A 22,519-nucleotide genomic window follows, 5' to 3' on the forward strand; every position below is an offset into this window, starting at 1 on the left:
TTCTTACCCGGACACTCCACGCTTCTTTGGTTAGCTTTTCCCTTTGTTGTTAGCCCCGCTCGGCATCCCTGCTTCTGCTTCCGCTCACACCGCTTATGTCGCCTCCATTGGCGGTCCCCGCTAATACTTGACTCCGCTGCTACAAAGGCCGCTCGATGTAGCCCGCGAAGTATTCCCATGCTAGCGAGGAGGTCCACCGTACATGCATCTTTCAGTCTATAACGACCCGATCCATCCACATCCAGAATTGTCTGCCAGCCATGAAATTGACAGAAATGACGGGTGTTTTTTGCCAAATCGCTCTACACTCCCAAGAGCGTCTTCAAGCTGCTGCATATCAATGTGCCGCCATTTTGTCTTTCTAATAACTATTTATTTATTTACTGGGTAGACCTGACCTGACTTATAAATAAACTAATAACTATTTATTCATGTCGGCATGTTTACAATAGTTTGCGATCCAAGAAAAAAAAAGTGCACCGAATATTAGAACCAAGTTTGATTCCCTTTTACATGACAGAAGTCTGGTTTATATTATGTAACACCGCCCTCTCCTGGTAATACTTGGCTGTTACAGCCACAATACATTGTACTTACAGTACGGAGATGCCTTATTATTTACATATACAGTATATGTATGTATACACATTATATGTATATGTGTATATCTATCTATACACATATACATTTATTGTAATATTACCATATTATTGTGATAATGTTACTGAATATTACAGTATTAATGTGATATTACTGTCATTGTATTGTAATATTACCATATTATTGTGATTATGTTACTGAATATTACTGTCATTTTATTGTGATATTACAGTATTATTGCGATAATATTACTGAAAATTTCAGTATTATTGTAATATTACTGTCATTTTATTGTGATACTACCGAATTATTGCAATAATATTACTTACATTTTTTGGATTATTACCATATTATTGTGATATTACTGTAATTTTACTGTAATATTACATATTGTGGTAATATTAATGCAATTTAATTGTAATTACAGTATCATTATGGTAATTACTACTGTAATTTTATTGTAATATTACCGGATTATTGCGAAAATATTACTGTAATTTTTTTGTAATATAGTATTGTGATGTTCTTGTAATTTTATTGTAATATTGTATTATTGCGACAATATTGCTGTAATTTTATTGTAATAATACAGTATTATTGCAGTAATACTGTAACTGCAATTTTATTGTAATATGATAGTATTATTGCGATAATACTACTGTAATTTTATTGTAATATTACAGTATTATTGCGGTAATATTACTGTAATTGTATTGTAATATTACATTATTATTGCGGTAATACTGTTAATTGTATTGTGATATTACATTATTATTGCAGTAACATTACTGTAACTAAATTGTAATATTACAGTATTATTGCAGTAATATTACTATAATTTAATTTTAATATTACAGTTCTATTGCGGTAATATTACTGTAATTTCATTTTAATGTTACAGTATTCATGTGGTAATATTACTGTAATTTTATTGTAATATTACCGTATTATTGTGAAAGTATTACTGTAATTTTATTGTAATATTACAGCATTATTGCGGTAATATTCATTGTAATTTTATTGTAATATGACAGTGTTATTGCAGTAATGTTACTGTAATTTTATTGTAATAATACAGGTATTATTGCAGTATTTTTACTGTAATTTTATTGTAAATTACAGTATTATTGCGGTAATATTACTTTAATTTTATTGTAATATTAAAGTATTATTGTGATAATATTGCTGTATTTTTATTTTAATATTACAGTATTGCAGTAATATTACTGTAATTTTATTGTAATATTACAGTGTTTTTGCGGTAATATTGCTGGAATTTTATTGTAATATTAACGTAATTTTATAGTAAATTACAGTATTATTGCAGTAATATTACTGTAATTATATTGCAATGTTACTGTATTATTGCGGTAATATTGTAATTTTATTGTAATATTACAGTATTATTGTGGTAATACTTTAATATTATTGTGATATTACAGTATTATTGCATTAATAATACTGTAATTTTATAGTAATAATACGCTATTATTACGTAATATTACTGTAAATTTGTTGTAATATTACAGTATTATTGCGGTGGTATTACTGTAACTAAATTGTAATATTACAGTATTGTTCCCGTAATACTGTAAATTTATTGTAATATTACTGTATTCTTGCGGTAACTTTACTGTAATTTTATTGTAATATTACTGTAATTTTATTGTAATATTACAGTATTATATCGGTAATATTACTGTATTTTTATTGTAATAAATACAGTTTTACTACGTAATATTACTGTACTTTTTTGCAATATTACTGTATTATTGTGGTAAAATTGTAATTGTATTGTGATATTACAGTAATTTTATTGTAAGTTACAGTATTATTGCAGTAATATTACTGTAATTTTATAGTAATAATACGGTATTATTACGTAATATTACTGTAATTTTGTTGCAATATTACTACAGTATTATTGCGGTAATATTACCGTGACTAAATTGTAATATTACAGTATTATTCCCGTACTACTGCAATTTTATTTTAATATTACAATATTATTGCGGTAATGTTACTGTAATTTTATTGTAATATTACAGTATAATTGCGGTACTATTACTGTATTTTTATGGTAATAAATACAGTTTTATTAGGTAATTTTACTGTAATTTTATTGCAATATTACTGTATTATTGTGGTAATATTATGGTAATTTTATTGTAATACTACAGTAATTTTATTGCAAATTAAAGTATTATTGCAGTAATATAACTGTAATTTTATAGTAATAATACGGTATTATTACGTAATATTACTGTAATTTTGTTGTAATATTACAGTATTATTGCGGTAATATTACTGCAACTAAATTGTAATATTACAGTATTATTGCCGTACTACTGCAATTTTATTTTAATATTACAATATTATTGCGGTAATATTACTGTAATTTTATTGTAATATTACAGTATTATAGCAGTAATATTACTGTATTTTTATGGTAATAAATACAGTTTTATTAGGTAATTTTACTGTAATTTTATTGCAATATTACTGTGTTATTGTGGTAATATTATAGTAATTTTATTGTAATACTACAGTAATTTTATTGTAAATTAAAGTATTATTGCAGTAATATTACTGTAATTTCATAGTAATAATACGGTATTATTACGTAATATTACTGTAATTTTGTTGTAATATTACAGTATTATTGCGGTAATATTACTGTAACTAAATTGTAATATTACAGTATTATTCCCGTACTACTGCAATTTTATTTTAATATTACAATATCATTGCGGTAATATTACTGTAATTTTATTGTAATATTACAGTATAATTGCAGTAATATTACTGTATTTTTATGGTAATAAATACAGTTTCATTACGTAATATTACTGCAATTTAATTATAATATTACAGTATTATTACTGTAATTTTATTGTAATATTACAGTATTATGGTAATATTTCTGTATAGTGTACTTGAACATAATTAGGAAGTCTTTTTACTCTTATTTTTACTAGAATTTGACCAAGAAATGTAATTGTGTGTATTACACACATCTACTTGTACTCTATCTTACTGTATTATATTTCTTGTTGTATTACTATTATAACATCATTAGGAAGTCTTATTACTGTAATATGATTGCATATTACTTTATTACTACTATAATATTTCTGTATTACTGTAATATTTATGTATTATTACTGTTATATTACTATTATAACATCATTAGGAAGTCTTATTACTGTAATATGATTGCATATTACTTTATTACTACTATAATATTTCTGTATTACTGTAATATTTATGTATTATTACTGTTATACTACTATTAAAACATCATTAGGAAGTCTTATTACTGTAATATGATTGCATATTACTGTATTACTACTATAATATTTCTGTATTACTGTAATATTTATGTATTATTACTGTTATACTACTATTAAAACATCATTAGGAAGTCTTATTACTGTAATATGATTGCATATTACTGTATTATTACTTTAATATTACTGTATTATTACTGTAATATTTATGTATTATTACTGTTATATTACTATTATAACATCATTAGGAAGTCTTATTACTGTAATATGATTGCAAATTACTGTATTATTACTGTAATATTACTGTATTATTAGTGTAATATTAGTGTAATGCTACACCATCAAGTGTATTTTCACAATAAAAGCGTGTAGTGGACACTGTGTAGAAAAGAGGAGGCAGGTGTTCACGATGCATGTTTATGTTTACAAAGTAAATATTTCAAATCATAAAAAAGGCATTTTCTCTTCTCAAGGTCATTTTCTCTTCTCAAGGTCATTTTTTTCATCACAAGGCAAAAACATTTCTTCTGCCGAAAGATAAACAGTCCAGTCGCCGCAGGCAGGTCAAAGTTCATCCCCTTCCACTCAAGTCTGCTTAGTGATGGACGTGACCTACAAAGTCTGCTTTGTGATGGACGTGACTTACAAAGTCTGCTGAGTGATGGACGTGACCTACAAAGTCTGCTTGGTGATGGACGTGACCTACAAAGTCTGCTTTGTGATGGACGTGACCTACAAAGTCTGCTGAGTGATGACCTACCTACTAACAGCTAGCACAGTCTCTGTAGGACACCATGTCTCTGTAAGGGACTTCTTTGTAGGGGACGTCTTTGTAGGGGATGTCACTGTAGGGGACGTCTCTGTGGGGGACTTCTTTGTAGGGGACCTCGCTGTTGGAGATTACTTTGTAGGGGATGTCTCTGTAGAGGACTTCTTTGTAGCGGACGTCTCTGTAGGGGATCTGTTTGTGGGGGACCTCTCTGTAGGGGGCGTCTCTGTAGGGGATGTTTTTGTAAGGGGCCTCTCTTTGGGGGACGTCTCTGTAGGGGACCTCTCTGTGGGGGACGTCTTTATAGGGGACCTCTCTGTAGGAGACCTCTCTGAGGGGGCTTCTTTGTAGGGATCGTGTTAGTAGAGGACGTGTTTGTAGGGGACGTCTTTGTAGGGGACATCTTTGTAGGGGGCTTCCTTGTAGGGATCGTGTTTGTAGAGGACGTGTTTGTAGGGGACGTCTTTGTAGGAGACGTCTTTGTAGGGGGCTTCTTTGTAGGGATCGTGTTTGTAGGGGACATGTTTGAAGGGAATGTCTTTGTAGGGGACGTCTTTTTAGGGGACATCTTTGTGGGGGCCGTGTTTGTATGGGACGTGTTTGTAGGGGACATGTTTGAAGGGAATGTCTTTGTAGGGGACGTCTTTTTAGGGGACATCTTTGTGGGGGCTGTGTTTGTATGGGACGTGTTTGTAGGGGACATGTTTGTAGGGGACATGTTTGAAGGGAATTTCTTTGTAGGGGACGTCTTTTTAGGGGACGTCTTTGTGGGGGCCGTGTTTGTATGGGACGTGTTGGTAGGGGACATGTTTGTAGGGGACTTGTTTGTAGGGGACGTGTTTGTGGTAGACGTGTTTGTGTGGGACGTGTTTGTGGGGGACGTCTTTGTAGGGATCGTGTTTGTAGGGGACGTTTTTGTAGGGGACATGTTTGTAGGGGACGTGATTGTGGTAGACGTGTTTGTGGGGGACGTTTTTGTAGGGATCGTGTTTGTAGGGGACGTTTTTGTAGGGGACATGTTTATTGGGGACATGTTTGTAGGGGACGTGTTTGTGGTAGACGTGTTTGTGGGGGACGTGTTTGTAGGGGACGTCTTTGTGGGGGGCTTCTTTGTAGTGAACGTGTTTGTAGGGGACGTCTTTGTAGGGGGCTTCTTTGTAGTGATCGTGTTTGTAGGGGACGTGTTTGTAGGCATCGTGTTTGTAGGGGACGTCTTTTTAGGGTACGTGTTTGAAGGTAACGTCTTTGTAGGGGACGTATTTGTAGGGGACATCTTTTTGGGGGACGTCTTTGTGGGGACCGTGTTTGTAGGGGACGTGTTTGTAGGGGACGTCTTTTTAGGGTACGTGTTTGAAGGTAACGTCTTTGTAGGGGACGTATTTGTAGGGGACATCTTTTTAGGGGACGTCTTTGTGGGGGCTGTGTTTGTAGGGGACGTGTTTGTAGAGGACGTCTTAGTAGGGGATGTGTTTGTAGGGGACGTGTTTGTAGAGGACGTCTTAGTAGGGGATGTGTTTGTAGGGGACGTCCTTAAGGGTCCGTCTTTAAGGGTCCGTCTTTAAGGGTCCGTCTTTAAGGGGTCGTCTTTAAGGGGTCGTCTTTAAGGGCAGGGTCACATGACACGGAGAGGCTACATACAAGCTGGAGGTTCTGCTATGTACACTGTAGAGGACGTCTCCGTCACATCAGCGCTTCACTTCCTGCCGCCAGAAGGATGACTGACGGTGCATTCAAGTACTGTAGTTTATTTCACTTCCTGCCGCTAGAAGGATGACTGACGGTGCATTCAAGTGCTGTAGTTTATTTCACTTCCTGCCGCTAGAAGGATGACTGACGGTGCATTCAAGTACTGTAGTTTATTTCACTCCCTGCCGCTAGAAGGATGACTGACGGTGCATTCAAGTTGTGTAGTTTATTTCAGTTTTGCGACACTCGCTGACTGACGGACACTGTCAGTCAGGCAGTCATGACGGAGGACAAAGAAAAGACGACGCTGACATTCCCGCCACGCGTCTGTTTGCCAAACAAACTCAGTCCAGCCTTTTGGCGAGCAGGAGTGTCGCTGGAACGCCATCTTAGTAATAATAATAATAATAATAATAATAATAAATAATAATAAACGCCATCTTGTCTCCTCCAACACATCACTGCTGTTCAATAGTCCACCAAGGTCAGGTAACGATTAGGGTGCTAGTTGTCAACAAGCCATTATTGGCACAAGTTGTCAGCTAGCGATTAGTGGCGCTCGTGTCAGCTAGCGATTAGCAACAAAAGCCGTCAGCTAATGATCAGGGCACTAGTTGCCAGCTAGTAATTAGCGTGCTAGTTGTCAGCAATCGATTAGCAACAAAAGCTGTCAGCTAGCGATAGGGGCGCTAGTTGTCAGCTATCCATTAGTGGTGCTTAATGTCAGCTACCGATTAGCATGCTAATTTTCAGCTAGCCATTAGCAACAAAAACTGTCAGGTCATGATCAGGGGCGCCAGTTGTGAGCTACCGATTAGTGGCACTATTTGTCAAGCTAGCAATTAGCGGCATGAGCTGTCAACTAGCGATTAGCAACCAAAGCTGTCAGCTAACGAAAAGGGTGGTAGCTAGTTGTCATTTAGCAATTAGTGTGCTAGTTGTCCGCTACCGTTTAGCAACAAAAAACTGTTAGCTAAGGATAAGTTGTCAGCTAGCTATTAGTGGCACTAGTAGTCAGCTAGAGATTAGCATGCGATTTGTCAGCTAGCGATTAGCAACAAAACCTGTCAGCTCATGATCAGAGCGCTATTTGTCAACTAGCAATTAGTGCCGCCAGTTGTCAGCTACTGATTAACAACAAAATCTCTCAGCTAACAAATAGGTCACTAGCTGTCAGCTAACGATTAGTGCGCTAGCCGTGAGCTAATGATTAGGGTGCTAGTTGTCAGCTAAGGATTAGCATGCTCATTTTCAGCTAGAAATTAGCAACAAAAGCTGTCAGCTAAGGATTAAGGCGCTAGTTGTCAGCTAGCGATTAGAGTGCTAGTTGTCAGCTAGCGATTAGTGGGTTAATTGTCTGCTAGCAATTAGCAACAAAAGCTGTCAGATAATAATTAGGGCGCTAACTGTCAGTTAGCGATTAGTGGCCCTAGTTGTCTGCTAACGATTACTGTGCTCGTTGTCAGATAGCAATTAGCAACAAAAACTGTCAGCTAACAACTACAACGCTAGTTGTCAGTTAGTGATTAGTGGCGCTAGTTGTCAACCAGCGATTAGTTCGCTTATTGTCAGCTAGCGATTAGAAACAAACCTGTCAGCCCACGATCGGGGCGTTTGTTGTCAGCTAACGATTAGGGCACATGGTTGATGAGCATTAAAAAATGTGCAAAATGTTTTTGTTTAAAAATGCTACTCGTGTGATTGGATGATGGGAATGTTGCTTGAAAGAGAAGGTTACTTCTTTCACAAGTGTGATGGCATCGCACCCTTACAAGTACCCTTACAAGTACCCTTACAAGTACCTTTACAAGTACCGTTACAAGTACCCTTACAAGTACCCTTACAAGTACCCTTACAAGTACCGTTACAAGTACCCTTACAAGTACCGTTACAAGTACCCTTACAAGTACCGTTACAAATACCCTTACAAGTACCCTTACAAGTACCAATACAAGTACCCTTACAAGTACCGTTACAAGTACCCTTACAAGTACCGTTACAAGTTCCCTTACAAGTACCGTTACAAGTACCCTTACAAGTACCGTTACAAATACCTTTACAAGTACCCTTACAAGTACCGTTACAAGTACCGTTACAAGTACAGTTACAAGTACCCTTACAAGTACCGTTACAAGTACCCTTACAAGTACAGTTACAAGTACAGTTACAAGTACCCTTACAAGTACCGTTACAAGTACCCTTACAAGTACAGTTACAAGTACCGTTACAAGTACCAATACAAGTACCCTTACAAGTACTGTCACAAGTACCGTCACAAGTATTGTTACAAGTGCCGTTACAAATATTGTTACAAGTACCGTTACAAGTACCATTACAAGTCCCGTTACAAGTACCGTCACAAGTTCTGTTAAAAGTACTGTTACAAGTATTGTTACAAGTATTGTTACAAGTACCATCACAAGTACTGTTACAAGTTCCGATACAATTATTGTTACAAGTACTGTTACAAGTACGTCACAAGTTCCGTTAAAAGTACAGTCACAAGTATTGTTAAAAGTATTGTTACAAGTACCGTCACAAGTATTGTTACAAGTACTGTTACAAGTATTGTTACAAGTATTGTTACAAGTACCATTACAAGTACCATCACAAGTACTGTTACAAGTTCCGATACAATTATTGTTACAAGTACTGTTACAAGTACGTCACAAGTTCCGTTAAAAGTACCGTCACAAGTTCTGTTAAAAGTATAGTCACAAGTATTGTTACAAGTGCCGTCACAAGTTCCGTTAAAAGTATCGTCACAATTATTGTTACAAGTGCCGTCAAAAATTCCGTTAAAAGTATCGTCACAATTATTGTTACAAGTGCCGTCTCAAGTTCCGTTACAAGTATTGTTACAAGTTCCGTTACAAGTATTGTTACAAGATTGATATCATGTATCGCCATCGATTGATATCAATATAAATCGGCATTAACACGTCATTGATATCAATATGTATCGCCATCGTCATTTATATCAATATGTACCGCCATCAACACGTCATTGATATCAATATGTATCACAATTGTCATTGATATCAACATGTACCGCCATTGACGCGTCATTGATATCAATTGATTGCGATACACGTCATTGAGATCAATATATATCGCCATCGACACATCATTGATATCAATATGTATCGCCATCGACACGCCATTGATAACAATATATATCGCCATCGACACGTCATTGATATCAATATGTATCGCCATCGACACATCATTGATATCAATATGTATCGCCATCGACACGTCATTGATATCAACATGTATCGCCATCGACACGTCATTGATATCAATATGTATCGCCATCGACACGTCATTGATATCAACATGTATCGCCATCGACACGTCATTGATATCAATATGTATCGCCATCGACACATAATTGATTTCAATATGTATCGCCATCAACACGTCATTGATATCAATATGTATCGCCATCGACACGTCATTGATGTCAATATGTATCGCCATCGACACATCATTGATATCAATATGTATCGCCATCGACACGTCATTGATGTCAATATGTATCGCCATCGACACGTCATTGATATCAACATGTATCGCCATCGACACGTCATTGATATCAACATGTATCGCCATCGACACGTCATTGATATCAACATGTATCGCCATCGACACGTCATTGATATCAACATGTATCGCCATCGACACGTCATTGATATCAATATGTTTTTCCCTTATTTAGTTATTTGTAGAGTACAAATCAAAGTTTGAATGACATAGTTTGTAAAATGTGAAGTTTTGACATTGAAAAGCTGCTAGAATGTTCCATTGCTGTGTTTGCATCTCCACTAGACCGCCCACTGTAATATTACATTTTCATGGATCTTTATGGTGCGTATATCAAATCAAATACTTTAATCAACACAAGGATCATTTTTAATTATTTTACATAATTTATAAAACATATAATACATTTTTTGATAATAATAAAATCGTACTGTCTAGTGAATATGAATATGTAAATATGTAAATATGCGGCACAGTCTACACTAGATTGTTTTGATACTTCTAGTACAGTACTGTGATTGTACATCAATATTATATTCAAAATAATCATATATGAGTGCGCACATAAAATAACATATTTTTTAATGACAAGAAGGATGATGACATTTTTATTATTATTAAATGTATATTTAGTACAGTACTGTCTACTGTAATTGTACATCAATATTATAATAAAATAATATGTAATATAAATAATATGTGAGGCAATGGGCGGATCTAGCGAATATGAATATGTAAATATGTAAATATGCAGCGTAGTCTACACTAGTTTTTGTTTTAATACAGTACAGTACTGTCTACTGTAATTGTACATCAATATTATAATAAAATAATATATGAATCCACATAAGAATTACATTTTTAATGACAAGAAGGATGATAAAAATATAAAGGAAATTCATATGTAAATATGTAAATATGCGGCGCAGTCTACACCAGATTGTTTTGATACTTCTAGTACAGTGCTGTGATTGTACATCAATATTATAATAAAATAATCATATAATATATGGTTGCGCACATAAAATAATTTTTTTAATGACAAGAAGGATAATAAAAATATAAATAAAATGAATATGTAAATATGTAAATATGCGGCACAGTCTACACTAGATTGTTTTGATACTTCTAGTACAGTACTGTCTACTGTAATTGCACATCGATATTATAATAAAATAATATATGAATGCACACATAAAATACAATTTTTAATGACAAGAAGAATGATAAAAATATAAAGGAAATGAATATCTAAATATGTAAATATGCGGCGCAGTCTACACTAGATTGTTTTAATTTAATACTTCTCGTACAGTACTGTCTACTGTAATTGTACATCAATATTATATTAAAATAATAATATAATATTAAATGAATGCGCACATATAATAACATATTTTTTAATGGGCGGGTCTAGCGAATATGAATATGTAATTATGTGGCGCAGTCTACACTAGATTGTTTTGATACTTCTGACTGTAATTGTACATCAATATTATATTACAATAATTATATAATATTATATGAATGCGCACATATAATAACATATTTTTTAATGGGCGGGTCTAGCGAATATGAATATGTAAATATGTAAATATGCGGCACAGTCTACACTAGATTGTTTTGATTTAATACTTCTAGTACAGTACTGTCTACTGTAATTGTACATCAATATTATAATAAAAGAATAATATAATATTATATGAATGCGCACATGAAATAACATATTTTTTTAATGACAAGAAGGATGATAAAAATAATTTATTATATTATCAGATGTATGATATTTACTGTTATGAAGGAAATGAGCGGGTCTAGCGAATATGAATATGTAAATATGTAAATATGCGGCGCAGTCTACACCAGATTGTTTTGATACTTCTAGTACAGTACTGTGATTGTACATCAATATTATAATAAAATAATATATAATTGCGCACATAAAATACAATTTTTAATGACAAGAAGAATGATAAAAACATAAAGGAAATGAATATGTAAATATGTAAATATGTGGCACAGTCTACACTAGATTGTTTTGATACTTCTAGTACAGTACTGTGATTGTACATCAATATTATAATAAAATAATATATAATTGCGCACATAAAATAAAATTTTTAATGACAAGAAGAATGATAAAAACATAAAGGAAATGAATATGAATATGTAAATATGTAAATATGCGGCGCAGTCTTCACTAGATTGTTTTAATTTAATACTTCTAGTACAGTACTGCCTACTGTAATTGTACATCAATAATATAATAAAATAATATATGAATCCACATAAAAATTACATTTTTAATGACAAGAAGGATGATAAAAATATAAAGGAAATTAATATGTAAATATGTAAATATGCGGCGCAGTCTACACTAGATTGTTTTGATACTTCTAGTACGGTACTGTCTACTGTAATTGTACATCAATATTATAATAAAATAATATATGAATGCACACATAAAATACAATTTTTAATGACAAGGATGATAAAAATATAAAGGAAATGAATATGTAAATATGCGGCGCAGTCTACACTAGATTGTTTTAATTTAATACTTATAGTACAGTACTGTCTACTGTAATTGTACATAAATATTACATTAAAATAATAATATAATATTATATGAATGCGCACATATAATAACATATTTTTTAATGGGTGGGTCTAGCGAATATGAATATGTAAATATGTAAATATGCGGCGCAGTCTACACTAGATTGTTTTAATTTAATACTTCTAGTACAGTACTGTCTACTGTAATTGTACATCAATATTATAATAAAATAATAATATAATATTATACGAATGCGCACATAAAATAACATATTTTTTTAATGACAAGAAGAATGATAAAAAATAATTTATTATATTATCAGGTGTATGATATTTACTGTTATGAAGGAAATGGGCGGGTCTAGCGAATATGCAAATATGCAAATATGTAAATATGCGAAGGAAGGACTATTTGGGCGCAGGAAGTGGAGGCTCTGAGTGACGGAGCGTCGTCACGGCGACTAGAAGACGGACTCGGCGTTGTCGTCCAGGTTGTACACGTACTTGGTCCTGCCGGAGGCGGGGCTGTGGGCGGAGTCTTTGCCCAGCTGGTCCAGAGTCAGGTTGGAGGAGAAGAGGTCGGTGGGCGTGAGGCAGCCCTCGCCGTTCATGATGTACTTCCTGTAGTTCCTGCGCAGGCACTGCCAGGTGGTGGCGTAGAGCAGGAAGGCGGAGGACTTGAGGGCGATGGCGATGCTGACGTAGAGGTGGCGGTACGCCACGTTGTCGTACAACATGCACGCGCCCTTCTCGCCGCACACCGAGCTCCAGAACAGGCAGGTGGAGTCGATGCCCATACCGAAGATCAGCGGCGGCGGGATGAAGCCTGGAAGGGGGGGGGGGGGGGAGGAGGCGGAGCTTAGAGCGCGGAAGACGCAAGAACTTCACAACGCCGTGTTTTACCGATCAGTCTGAGGAGCAGGAACAAGACGCCCAGAGCGTACGACTTCAGGTCCGGACTCACCGTCCTGGAAGAAAGAATCGTCCGGAATTAGCGCCTGTGGCTCATTAGCATTAGCATGAACAATAATTAACATTAGCAATCATTAGCATTAACATTAATTCACAATAGCATCAGCGATAATTAGCATGAACAATAATTAACATTAGCAATCATTAGCATTAACATTAGCAATCATTAGCATTAACATTAATTCACATTAGCATTAATTAGCATTAGCATTAGTTAACATTGTAATAATTAGGAATAACAATAAATAACATTAACAATAATTAGCATTAGCAATACTTAGCATTGGCACTCGTTAGCATGAGCAAACATTACTCCTATTTAATTACATTTTTACTGTAATTAATATAATGGTGCACACGCTTTGTAGTGTCATTTTTTTCCAACCAATATTTTTTAAACTATTGTGTTTTTATTTATTCCTTTTATTTTTTAGTATTTAAAATAAATAAATACAATTAAATAAATATACTATTATTTTTCAACAAAAATTTCGCACAGGAAGTGAACAAAACTTAAATGACATTAACAATAATTAGCATTAGCAATAATTAGCATCGGCACTCATTAGCATGAGCAAATATTAGCATGAATTAGCATTAGCACTAATTAGCATGAGCAATAATTACCATTCATTAGCATTAACATAATTTTTTCATTAGCATTAATTAAAATTGACAATAATTAGCATTAACACATTTTACATTTACAATAATTAGCATAATTATACAACAAATAAATACAAATAAATAAATATACTAATGTTTTTCAACAAAAAGTTCGCACAGGAAGTGAACAAAACTTAAATGACAAAATGTAACAAAATAAAATACTTATCTTTATAAACTTATCTTTCATCTTTAAACACATAAATATATATTTTAATGTAATTGTAATTAGACTTTTCAATAATTTATCCATTTTTATTTTTTCTTCTCTTTTATGTCATCACAATTTTTTTTTACTCCTATTTAATTCAATTTATTATTTAATTAATATAATGGTGCACACGCTTTATAGTGCCATTTTTTTCCAAACAATATTTTTTAAACTATTGTGTTTTTATTCATTCGTTTTATTTTTTTTGTACTTAAAATAAATAAATAAATACAAATAAATAAATATACTATTGTTTTTAAACAACAATTTCACACAGGAAATGAACAAAACTTAAATGATAAAATGTAAGAAAATAAAATACATATCTTTCATCTTTAAACGCATAAATATATATTTTAATGTAATTGTAATTAGACTTTTCAGTCATTTATCAATGTGTATTATTTTACTCCTATTTAATTTAATCTTTAAATTAATTAATATAATGGTGCACACGCTTTATAGTGTCATTTTTTTCCAACCAATATTTTTTTTAAACTATCGTGTTTTTATTTATTCGTTTTATTTTTTTTGTATTTAAAATACATAAATACAAATAAATAAATATACTATTGTTTTTCAACAACAATTTCGCACAGGAAGTGAACAAATATTAAATGACAAAATGTAAGAAAATAAAATACTTATCTTTCATCTTTAAACACATAAATATATATTTTAATGTAATTGTAATTAGACTTTTCAGTCATTTATCCATTTATTTTTTTTCTTCTCTTTTAATGTCATCACAATTTTTTTTACTCCTATTTAATTACATTTTTAATTTAATTAATATAATGGTGCACACGCTTTATAGTGTCATTTTTTTCCAACCAATATTTTTTTTAAACTATTGTGTTTTTATTTATTCGTTTTATTTTATTTTTGTATTTAAAATAAATAAATATACTATTGTTTTTCAACAACAATTTCGCACAGGAAGTGAACAAAACTTAAATGATAAAATGTAAGAAAATAAAATACTTATCTTTCATCATTAAACACATAAATATATATTTTAATGTAATTGTAATTAGACTTTTCAATCATTCATCACTTTTTTTTCTTCTCTTTTAATGTCATCACCATTTTGTTTAATTTAATTTAATTTAATTTAATTTCCCTGCGTCAATGAGAAGTGACTCATGTTGTACATGTGCCCCGCTAAACAGCTCCCTCTAGCGGCGGTTATGCGAGCTGCAGGCGTCAGACCTGATGAGGATGATGACGGAGGGCGTCTGCGCCATGGCGCCGATCATGCTGCACAGGCAGATGACGCACAGGAAGGTGAGGAAGGCCTGCTGGCAGCCGGGACTCGGACATTTCCCCGGTAGAGCCACCGCCTCGTCGCCGGTGGCGGAGACGCACGCGCATCCGGTCAGGTTCTGCACAGACAGAAAAGGTGTGTTTGTTCTACGCAGACAAAAAAGGTGTGTTTGTTTGGCGCAGACAAAAAAGGTGTCTTTGTTTGGCGCCCTCTGGTGGCCCGCGCCGACGTTTCCACTCACCGCTTTGGTGCATCCGGCGAAGCAGGCGGAGAGGTAAGTGACGCCGTTGGCGCCACACACCGGACTGACGGACGCCGTGTAGCAGTTGCAGCTGCTGATGCACGGAGACTCCGGACGCTGCCACGAGCGCAGAGTCCTGCGTGAACATCGTGTCAATATAACATGACATAACATGACATGACATGACATGACATAACATAACATAACATGACATGACATGACATAACATAACATAACATAACCCAAACAAGTCACAAGTTTTACTTATTAACAAATAATTCCTGATTTAGGGTATTGTTTTTTAATTTTATTTTTAATTTTATTTAAATTTTTTTGTTTTTTTATTTGAAATTTTTATTCTTTAAAAAATTTTTTTTTATTGTTTTAATTTTTGTAAATTTAATTTATTATTAGTATTTTTTTTTTCATAACATAACATAACATGACATGACATGACATGACATAACATAACATAACATAACATAACATAACATAGCATAACAACATAACATAACATAACCTAAACAAGTCACAAGTTTTACTTATTAACAAATAATTCCTGATTTAGGGTATTGTTTTTTTATTTTATTTTTTATTTTATTTTAATTTTTTTGTTTTTTTATTTGAAATTTTTATTCTTTAAAAAATTTTTTTTTATTGTTTTAATTTTTGTAAATTTAATTTATTATTAGTATTATTATTTTTTTCATAACATGACATGACATGACATAGCATAACATGACATAACATAACCCAAACAAGTCACAAGTTTTACGTATTAACAAATAATTTCTGATTTAGGGTATTGTTTTTTTATTTTATTTTTTATTTTATTTAAATTTTTTAGTTTTTTTATTTGAAAATTTTATTCTCTAAAATATATTTTTTAATTGTTTTAATGTTTGTAAATTTAATTTATTATTAGTATTATTATTTTTTTCATAACATAACATAGCATGACATGACATGACATGACATAACATAACATTACATAACCCAAACAAGTCACAAGTTTTACTTATTAACAAATAATTCCTGATTTAGGGTATTGTTTTTTTATTTTATTTTTTGTTTTATTTTAATTTTTTTGTTTTTTTATTCGAAATTTTTATTCTTTAAAAAATTTTTTTTATTGTTTTAATTTTTGTAAATTTAATTTATTATTAGTATTATTTTTTTTTTACTTCGGGGATTGTTTGTTTATTTGTTGAAGAACAACATGACGACACAGTGGATGCACTACTGAGCAGCCGCCAGCAGAGGGCGACATTTCCCCTCTGACGAGACAGGCTGCTGGAGGAGCGCTGCGTAAACAGGAAGTAGTTTGGGGATTCTGAATCGAGGAGTCGATCGAATATTATGCTCCAACGCAGAACATTTTTTCTACATAAATGTCGATTTATGAAAGTAAAACCTACATTTTCTAATTGACTTAGTCATTTAAAATCAAAATCAAAAGCCCTTCAATTGATTTAGTTATTGCGGAAATTTTAAGTGATTTAGATAAGCCTTTTTTGTCTGTTTGAATTTTTGTACTTTATTCTATTTTTTTATTATTATTTATTGTTTTTATTTTTGTATTCTATTTGTTAAATTGTTGAGATTTGTTGAAAGTGCCTCGTTTTTATGTACATTGAGAATTAAAAAAAAAAAAGTTGATCAAATGATTGATTTTTGGGGACTCTAAAGCACCTCTCCGCGATAATTAAAATGAATTATTAAAGTTACACTGAACAGAAAGCAATTTAAAAGTTACAACAACATTTGGCTTCAATAATAATTCAACTAAAATCGCATTATTCACGAAAAATGTATACATGTTAAAATTATAATTGTAATTCATAAGTCTTTACAAAAATCACCGAAAAATGAATTTACCTATATATATTTTATTTATTTATTTCAATAATCAGGAAATTCATAATTGAGAAAAAATGCACTGGCCTCTATTGTTATTTAATATTATGATTACCAGCAATTTTTTACATTTGGATTAAATAGATGACATAACTGTATATAAAAAAATCAGATGCCCGCATGTTCTATTTCTAATAATACATATATTGTATGTACATTTACCATAAAAATACAGTTAAATTATTCAAATTATCAGGAATTGTTTATTTTTGACTGATTGGACAGCATAACTAAAAAAAAAAAGAAAATAAATTGCAGTCTCTATTTTTACTGTACAAGTAAAAAAAAAAGTTTTTTATTATTGTTGTACTGTAAACAGTATCAGGAGTTTTAGGAATATTGTTTTTATTATTTTTTAAAGAATTAAATGACACATTTTAGATGTAAATCCCATTTAAATATACTATTAATTACCTTGCAAGTAAAATGAAAAAATATCAAACATGTTTTGGCCTCGATTCTTGTACTGTAAACAGTTTTGGGATTACCAAGACTTTTTGCATTTAGATGGCAAATAGAACCCCAATTATTATTATTTTTTTTAATTAGACTATTTTTGACTTAAAAGTAAAAAAAGAAAAAGAGAAACAATTGTGTATTGGCCTCTATTTTGGTACTGTGAAAAGTATTGGGATTTTCAAAATGAATCTAATCTTAAACAGAAATACAGAATTTTTTAAACTATTATTTTTTAACTACTATTTGCCTTAAAAGTTAAACAAAAGAGAAACATTTATTTGTCTGTATTATTTTACACTAAACAGTACTGGGAATATCAGGAATATTTTTTAAATTATTTTAAATAATTAGATGAAGAATCCAACTATTATTTCTTTTAATTTATCATTCATTATTTATAAAAAAATGTAATTTATTTTTACTATTTTTGCCTTAAAATTAAAAAAATAATAATAGAAAAAATTATTTGTCTGTATTATTTTACATTAAACAGTACTGGGAATATCAGAAATATTTTTAATTATTTTAAATAATTAGATGAAGAATACAACTATTATTTGTTTTAATTTATCATTCATTGAGGGAACTCTCCTGAAAGAATCAATAAAGTACTATCTATCTATCTATCTATCTATCTATCTATCTATCTATCTATCTATCTATCTATCTATCTATCTATCTATCTATCTATCTATCTATCTATCTATCTATCTATTATTTATAAAAAATGTAATTTTTATTTTTTTACTATATTTGCCTTAAAAGTAAAAAAATAATAATAGAAAAATGTATCATCATTGAATATGGTTCACTAAACAGTATTGGGATCAGTTATATTTGTATTTATTTTAATCAATTGGTTGACCCATTTTAAACACAAACCTAATTTGGAAAAATGCATTGGCCTCTATTATTGTACTGTAAATAATAATATTATGATTATTAACAATGATAATGAATAAAGTGACATAGTGGTATTGGGGGTTTCAGAATTGAAAAAAATATTGAATTAATTAGATGACAAATTTAAAACAGAAGTTAATTAAAAAATGTTTTTGTTTTAAAAGTTAAAAAAAAAAAAAAAGAGAAAAATGCACTGTAAACAGTATTGGGCTTTTTAGCAATATTTGCATTTTAAATGAATTTTTAAATTTTTTTTTTTTTTACTATTTTTACCTTTAAAAGTATAAAAGATTAGAGAAACTGTGATTCTACGTTATGTTAAAAATGTCACGGAGTGCCCCTCCCCCCATCCTCACTCGTTGCTGTAGGCGACGGTCACCCCGGCAACCGGGCCGGTGTCGCAGCCCAGGAAGAGGAAGGAGACGTAGCAGGCGGTGGACACCAGGTTGACCATCATGGCCATCCTCACGGCTCCCAGGGCCGACAGGTTGAGCTTCTTGACCAGCAGCCCGCCCAGGAAGATGCCCAGACACGCGCACGGGATGGCCGTCATTCCTGCACGCACACAAACAAATAGTGGACCACCCGTACCTGCGAAGGAGGCGGGAAGGAGGCCGGAGCCCCGCCTACCTAGCAGCTGATTGGCCGAGGAGGTGGTGAGGTTGAACTGCTGCTCCAGGTATTTGCCCAAGAAGGCGGCGAAGCCGGCCACCACGGCGATCTCCATGCAGGCGGCCAGCGTGATGCAGCTGAACACCGGGTTGGACAGCAGGTGGCGGGTGACCCGGGGGATGACTGCGGGATGACAGGTGTCAGTTTGAGGGCCAAAGATGTGAGTGTGCGGCGCTCACCTCTCAGGTGCTGGCACACGGACAGGCCGCTGTTGATGTCGAAGCCGTGGACGCCCCTGGAGGCCTGGTAGTCCAGGCTGAGGGGCGAGGGCAACATGGCCTGCTCGCTCTCGCCGTCCAGAACCTGCTGGTCCAGGGCCTGAGGGAAGCCGAACATGAAGAGGGCCGACAGGAAGAGTAAGGCACCGCACAGGAGGAAGCCCCCCCACCACGCCCCGATCCAGCGAGGGTCTTCTGGGGTGATGTCCAGCGTACCTTCAACACAACATACCACCATGTCACTTTATTATTATTATTATTCATGACATTGCTACTCCTATTACAATGTCTCTTTATTCATTATTATCATCATTATTATTATTATTAATATTAATATTACCAGTATTTTTGTATTATTATTATCATTAATAAAAATATTATTACCATCATTATTATTCAATGTCACTTTATTTATTATTATTATTATTATTTATGAGATTGCTACTCTTATTACAATGTCTCTTTATTAATTATTATCATTATTATTATTATTACAATTAATATACTAGTATTTATGTATTATTATTATTAATTTATGTATTATTATTAATTAATTTCAGGCTCTTATTTCTACTTTATCTATGTTTCTGTTTTATCTAGTGTGTGTCATGATTCATTTCTATTTTAATTTTTTATTTTATATTCTTACTTTCTATTTTTATTTTTAATACTTTGTAGCACTTTGAGATTTTAACAAATGTAAAGTGCGTAACAAATGCAATTCATTAATATTATTATTATTATTATTAATAATAATATTATTACCATCATTATTATTCAATGTCACTTTATTTATTATTATTATTATTTATGAGACTGCTACTCCTATTACAATGTCTCTTTATTCATTATTAGCATTATTATTATTATTACAATTAATATTACTAGTATTTATGTATTATTATTATTAATAATAATATTATTACCATCATTATTATTCAATGTCACTTTATTAATTATTATTATTATTATTTATGAGATTACTACTCTTATTGCAATGTCTCTTTATTCATCCATCCATCCATTTACTACCGCTTTTCCCTTTTGGGGTCATTCATTCATTGTTATTATTATTATTATTATTATTATTATTATTATATTATTATTATTTTTATTATTGACAATAATAGTATTACCATCATTATTATTCAATGTCACTTTATTCATTATTATTATTATTTATGAGATTGCTACTCTTATTACAATGTCTCTTTATTCATTGTTATTATTATTATAATTATTTTTATTATTATTAATTATTAATAATATTATTACCACATAATTATTCAATGTCACTTTATTAATTATTATTATTAGTTGTAGTAGTATTGTTATACAATGTCTCTTTATTCATTATTATTATTATTAACATTATTATTATTATTACTATTAATATTACTATTATTATTATTATAGTTTTTTCCAATGTCACTTTGTTCTTTATTATTATTATTATTATTAATATTAACATTACTATTATTATTATTATTAATATTATTATTATTATTATTATTTACTAGATTGCTACTCTTGTTACAATGTCACTTTATTCATTATTCTTATTATTATTATTATCACTATTTGTATTAGCATTACTATTTATTATATTGCTACTCTTATTACAATAATTATTCATTATTATTAATAATATTATTAGTATTTAGAGCACTATTTTTATTACGATATCACTTTTTAAAATTAAGTTATTATCATCATTATTATTATAATTTATTAGATTGCTAGTCCTATTACAATTTTATTAGTTATTTATTGATTGCTACTTTTATTACAATGTCACTTTATTCATTATTATTATTAATATTATCACTATTTTTTTTATTATTATTATTTATTATATTGTTATTATTATTACATTGTCACTTCATTCATTATTATCATTATTATCATCACTATTTTATTATTATTATTATTATTTATTATATTGTTATTCTTATTACAATGTCACTTTATCCATTATTATTATTATTATTTATTAGATTGCTATTTTCATTATGATGTCACATGATTTATTAATATTATGTTATTGTTATTAACTATTGTATTACGATGTCACAGATCAGCAATTATATTATTACTAGACTTCATCAAAGTACTGTACTTGTGTACTACCAAGTACTGTACTTGTGTGTACTACATTGTACTTCATCCAAGTACTGTACTTGTGTGTACTACATTCTACTTCATCAAAGTACTGTACTTGTGTGTACTACATTCTACTTCATCCAAGTACTGTACTTGTGTGTACTACATTCTACTTCATCCAAGTACTGTACTTGTGTGTACTACATTCTACTTCATCCAAGTACTGTATTGTGTGTACTACATTCTACTTCATCCAAGTACTGTACTTGTGTGTACTACATACTACTTCATCAAAGTACTGTACTTGTGTGTACTACATTCTACTTCATCCAAGTACTGTACTTGTGTGTACTACATTCTACTTCATCCAAGTACTGTACTTGTGTGTACTACATTCTACTTCATCAAAGTACTGTACTTGTGTATACTACATTCTACTT

General features: G+C 31.7%; 2 protein-coding genes across 3 annotated transcripts in view; both read right to left on the bottom strand.

The window, feature by feature from the left end:
* Nucleotides 1–4,653: 4,653 nt before the first annotated feature.
* On the bottom strand, nt 4,654–5,182 carry LOC133665365 (uncharacterized). Its single transcript, XM_062070653.1, has 2 exons — nt 5,046–5,182; nt 4,654–5,002 (listed from the first exon to the last, which is right to left on the bottom strand). Exons 1-2 carry the CDS (start codon nt 5,180–5,182, stop codon nt 4,654–4,656), a joined length of 486 nt encoding a protein of 161 aa, XP_061926637.1.
* A 7,111-nt stretch (nt 5,183–12,293) lies between these two features.
* LOC133662194 (solute carrier organic anion transporter family member 3A1-like) overlaps nt 12,294–22,519 on the bottom strand; it is a 60,896-nt gene continuing 50,670 nt past the window's right edge. The window contains exons 4-10 of one of the 2 annotated variants that reach the window (XM_062065968.1): nt 19,938–20,192; nt 19,717–19,881; nt 19,443–19,641; nt 15,808–15,943; nt 15,512–15,684; nt 13,354–13,418; nt 12,294–13,276 (exon numbers count right to left, since the gene is read on the bottom strand). In XM_062065968.1, the coding sequence (XP_061921952.1) occupies nt 12,912–13,276; nt 13,354–13,418; nt 15,512–15,684; nt 15,808–15,943; nt 19,443–19,641; nt 19,717–19,881; nt 19,938–20,192 (1,358 nt within the window). In that variant the 3' untranslated portion in view covers nt 12,294–12,911. Of the gene's footprint in view, nt 13,277–13,353; nt 13,419–15,511; nt 15,944–19,442; nt 19,642–19,716; nt 19,882–19,937; nt 20,193–22,519 lie in introns of both variants that reach the window. The other variant, XM_062065958.1, reaches the window with a different exon arrangement.

Source organism: Entelurus aequoreus, linkage group LG02 (assembly GCF_033978785.1).
Source record: "Entelurus aequoreus isolate RoL-2023_Sb linkage group LG02, RoL_Eaeq_v1.1, whole genome shotgun sequence".
Classification (NCBI taxonomy): domain Eukaryota; kingdom Metazoa; phylum Chordata; class Actinopteri; order Syngnathiformes; family Syngnathidae; genus Entelurus; species Entelurus aequoreus.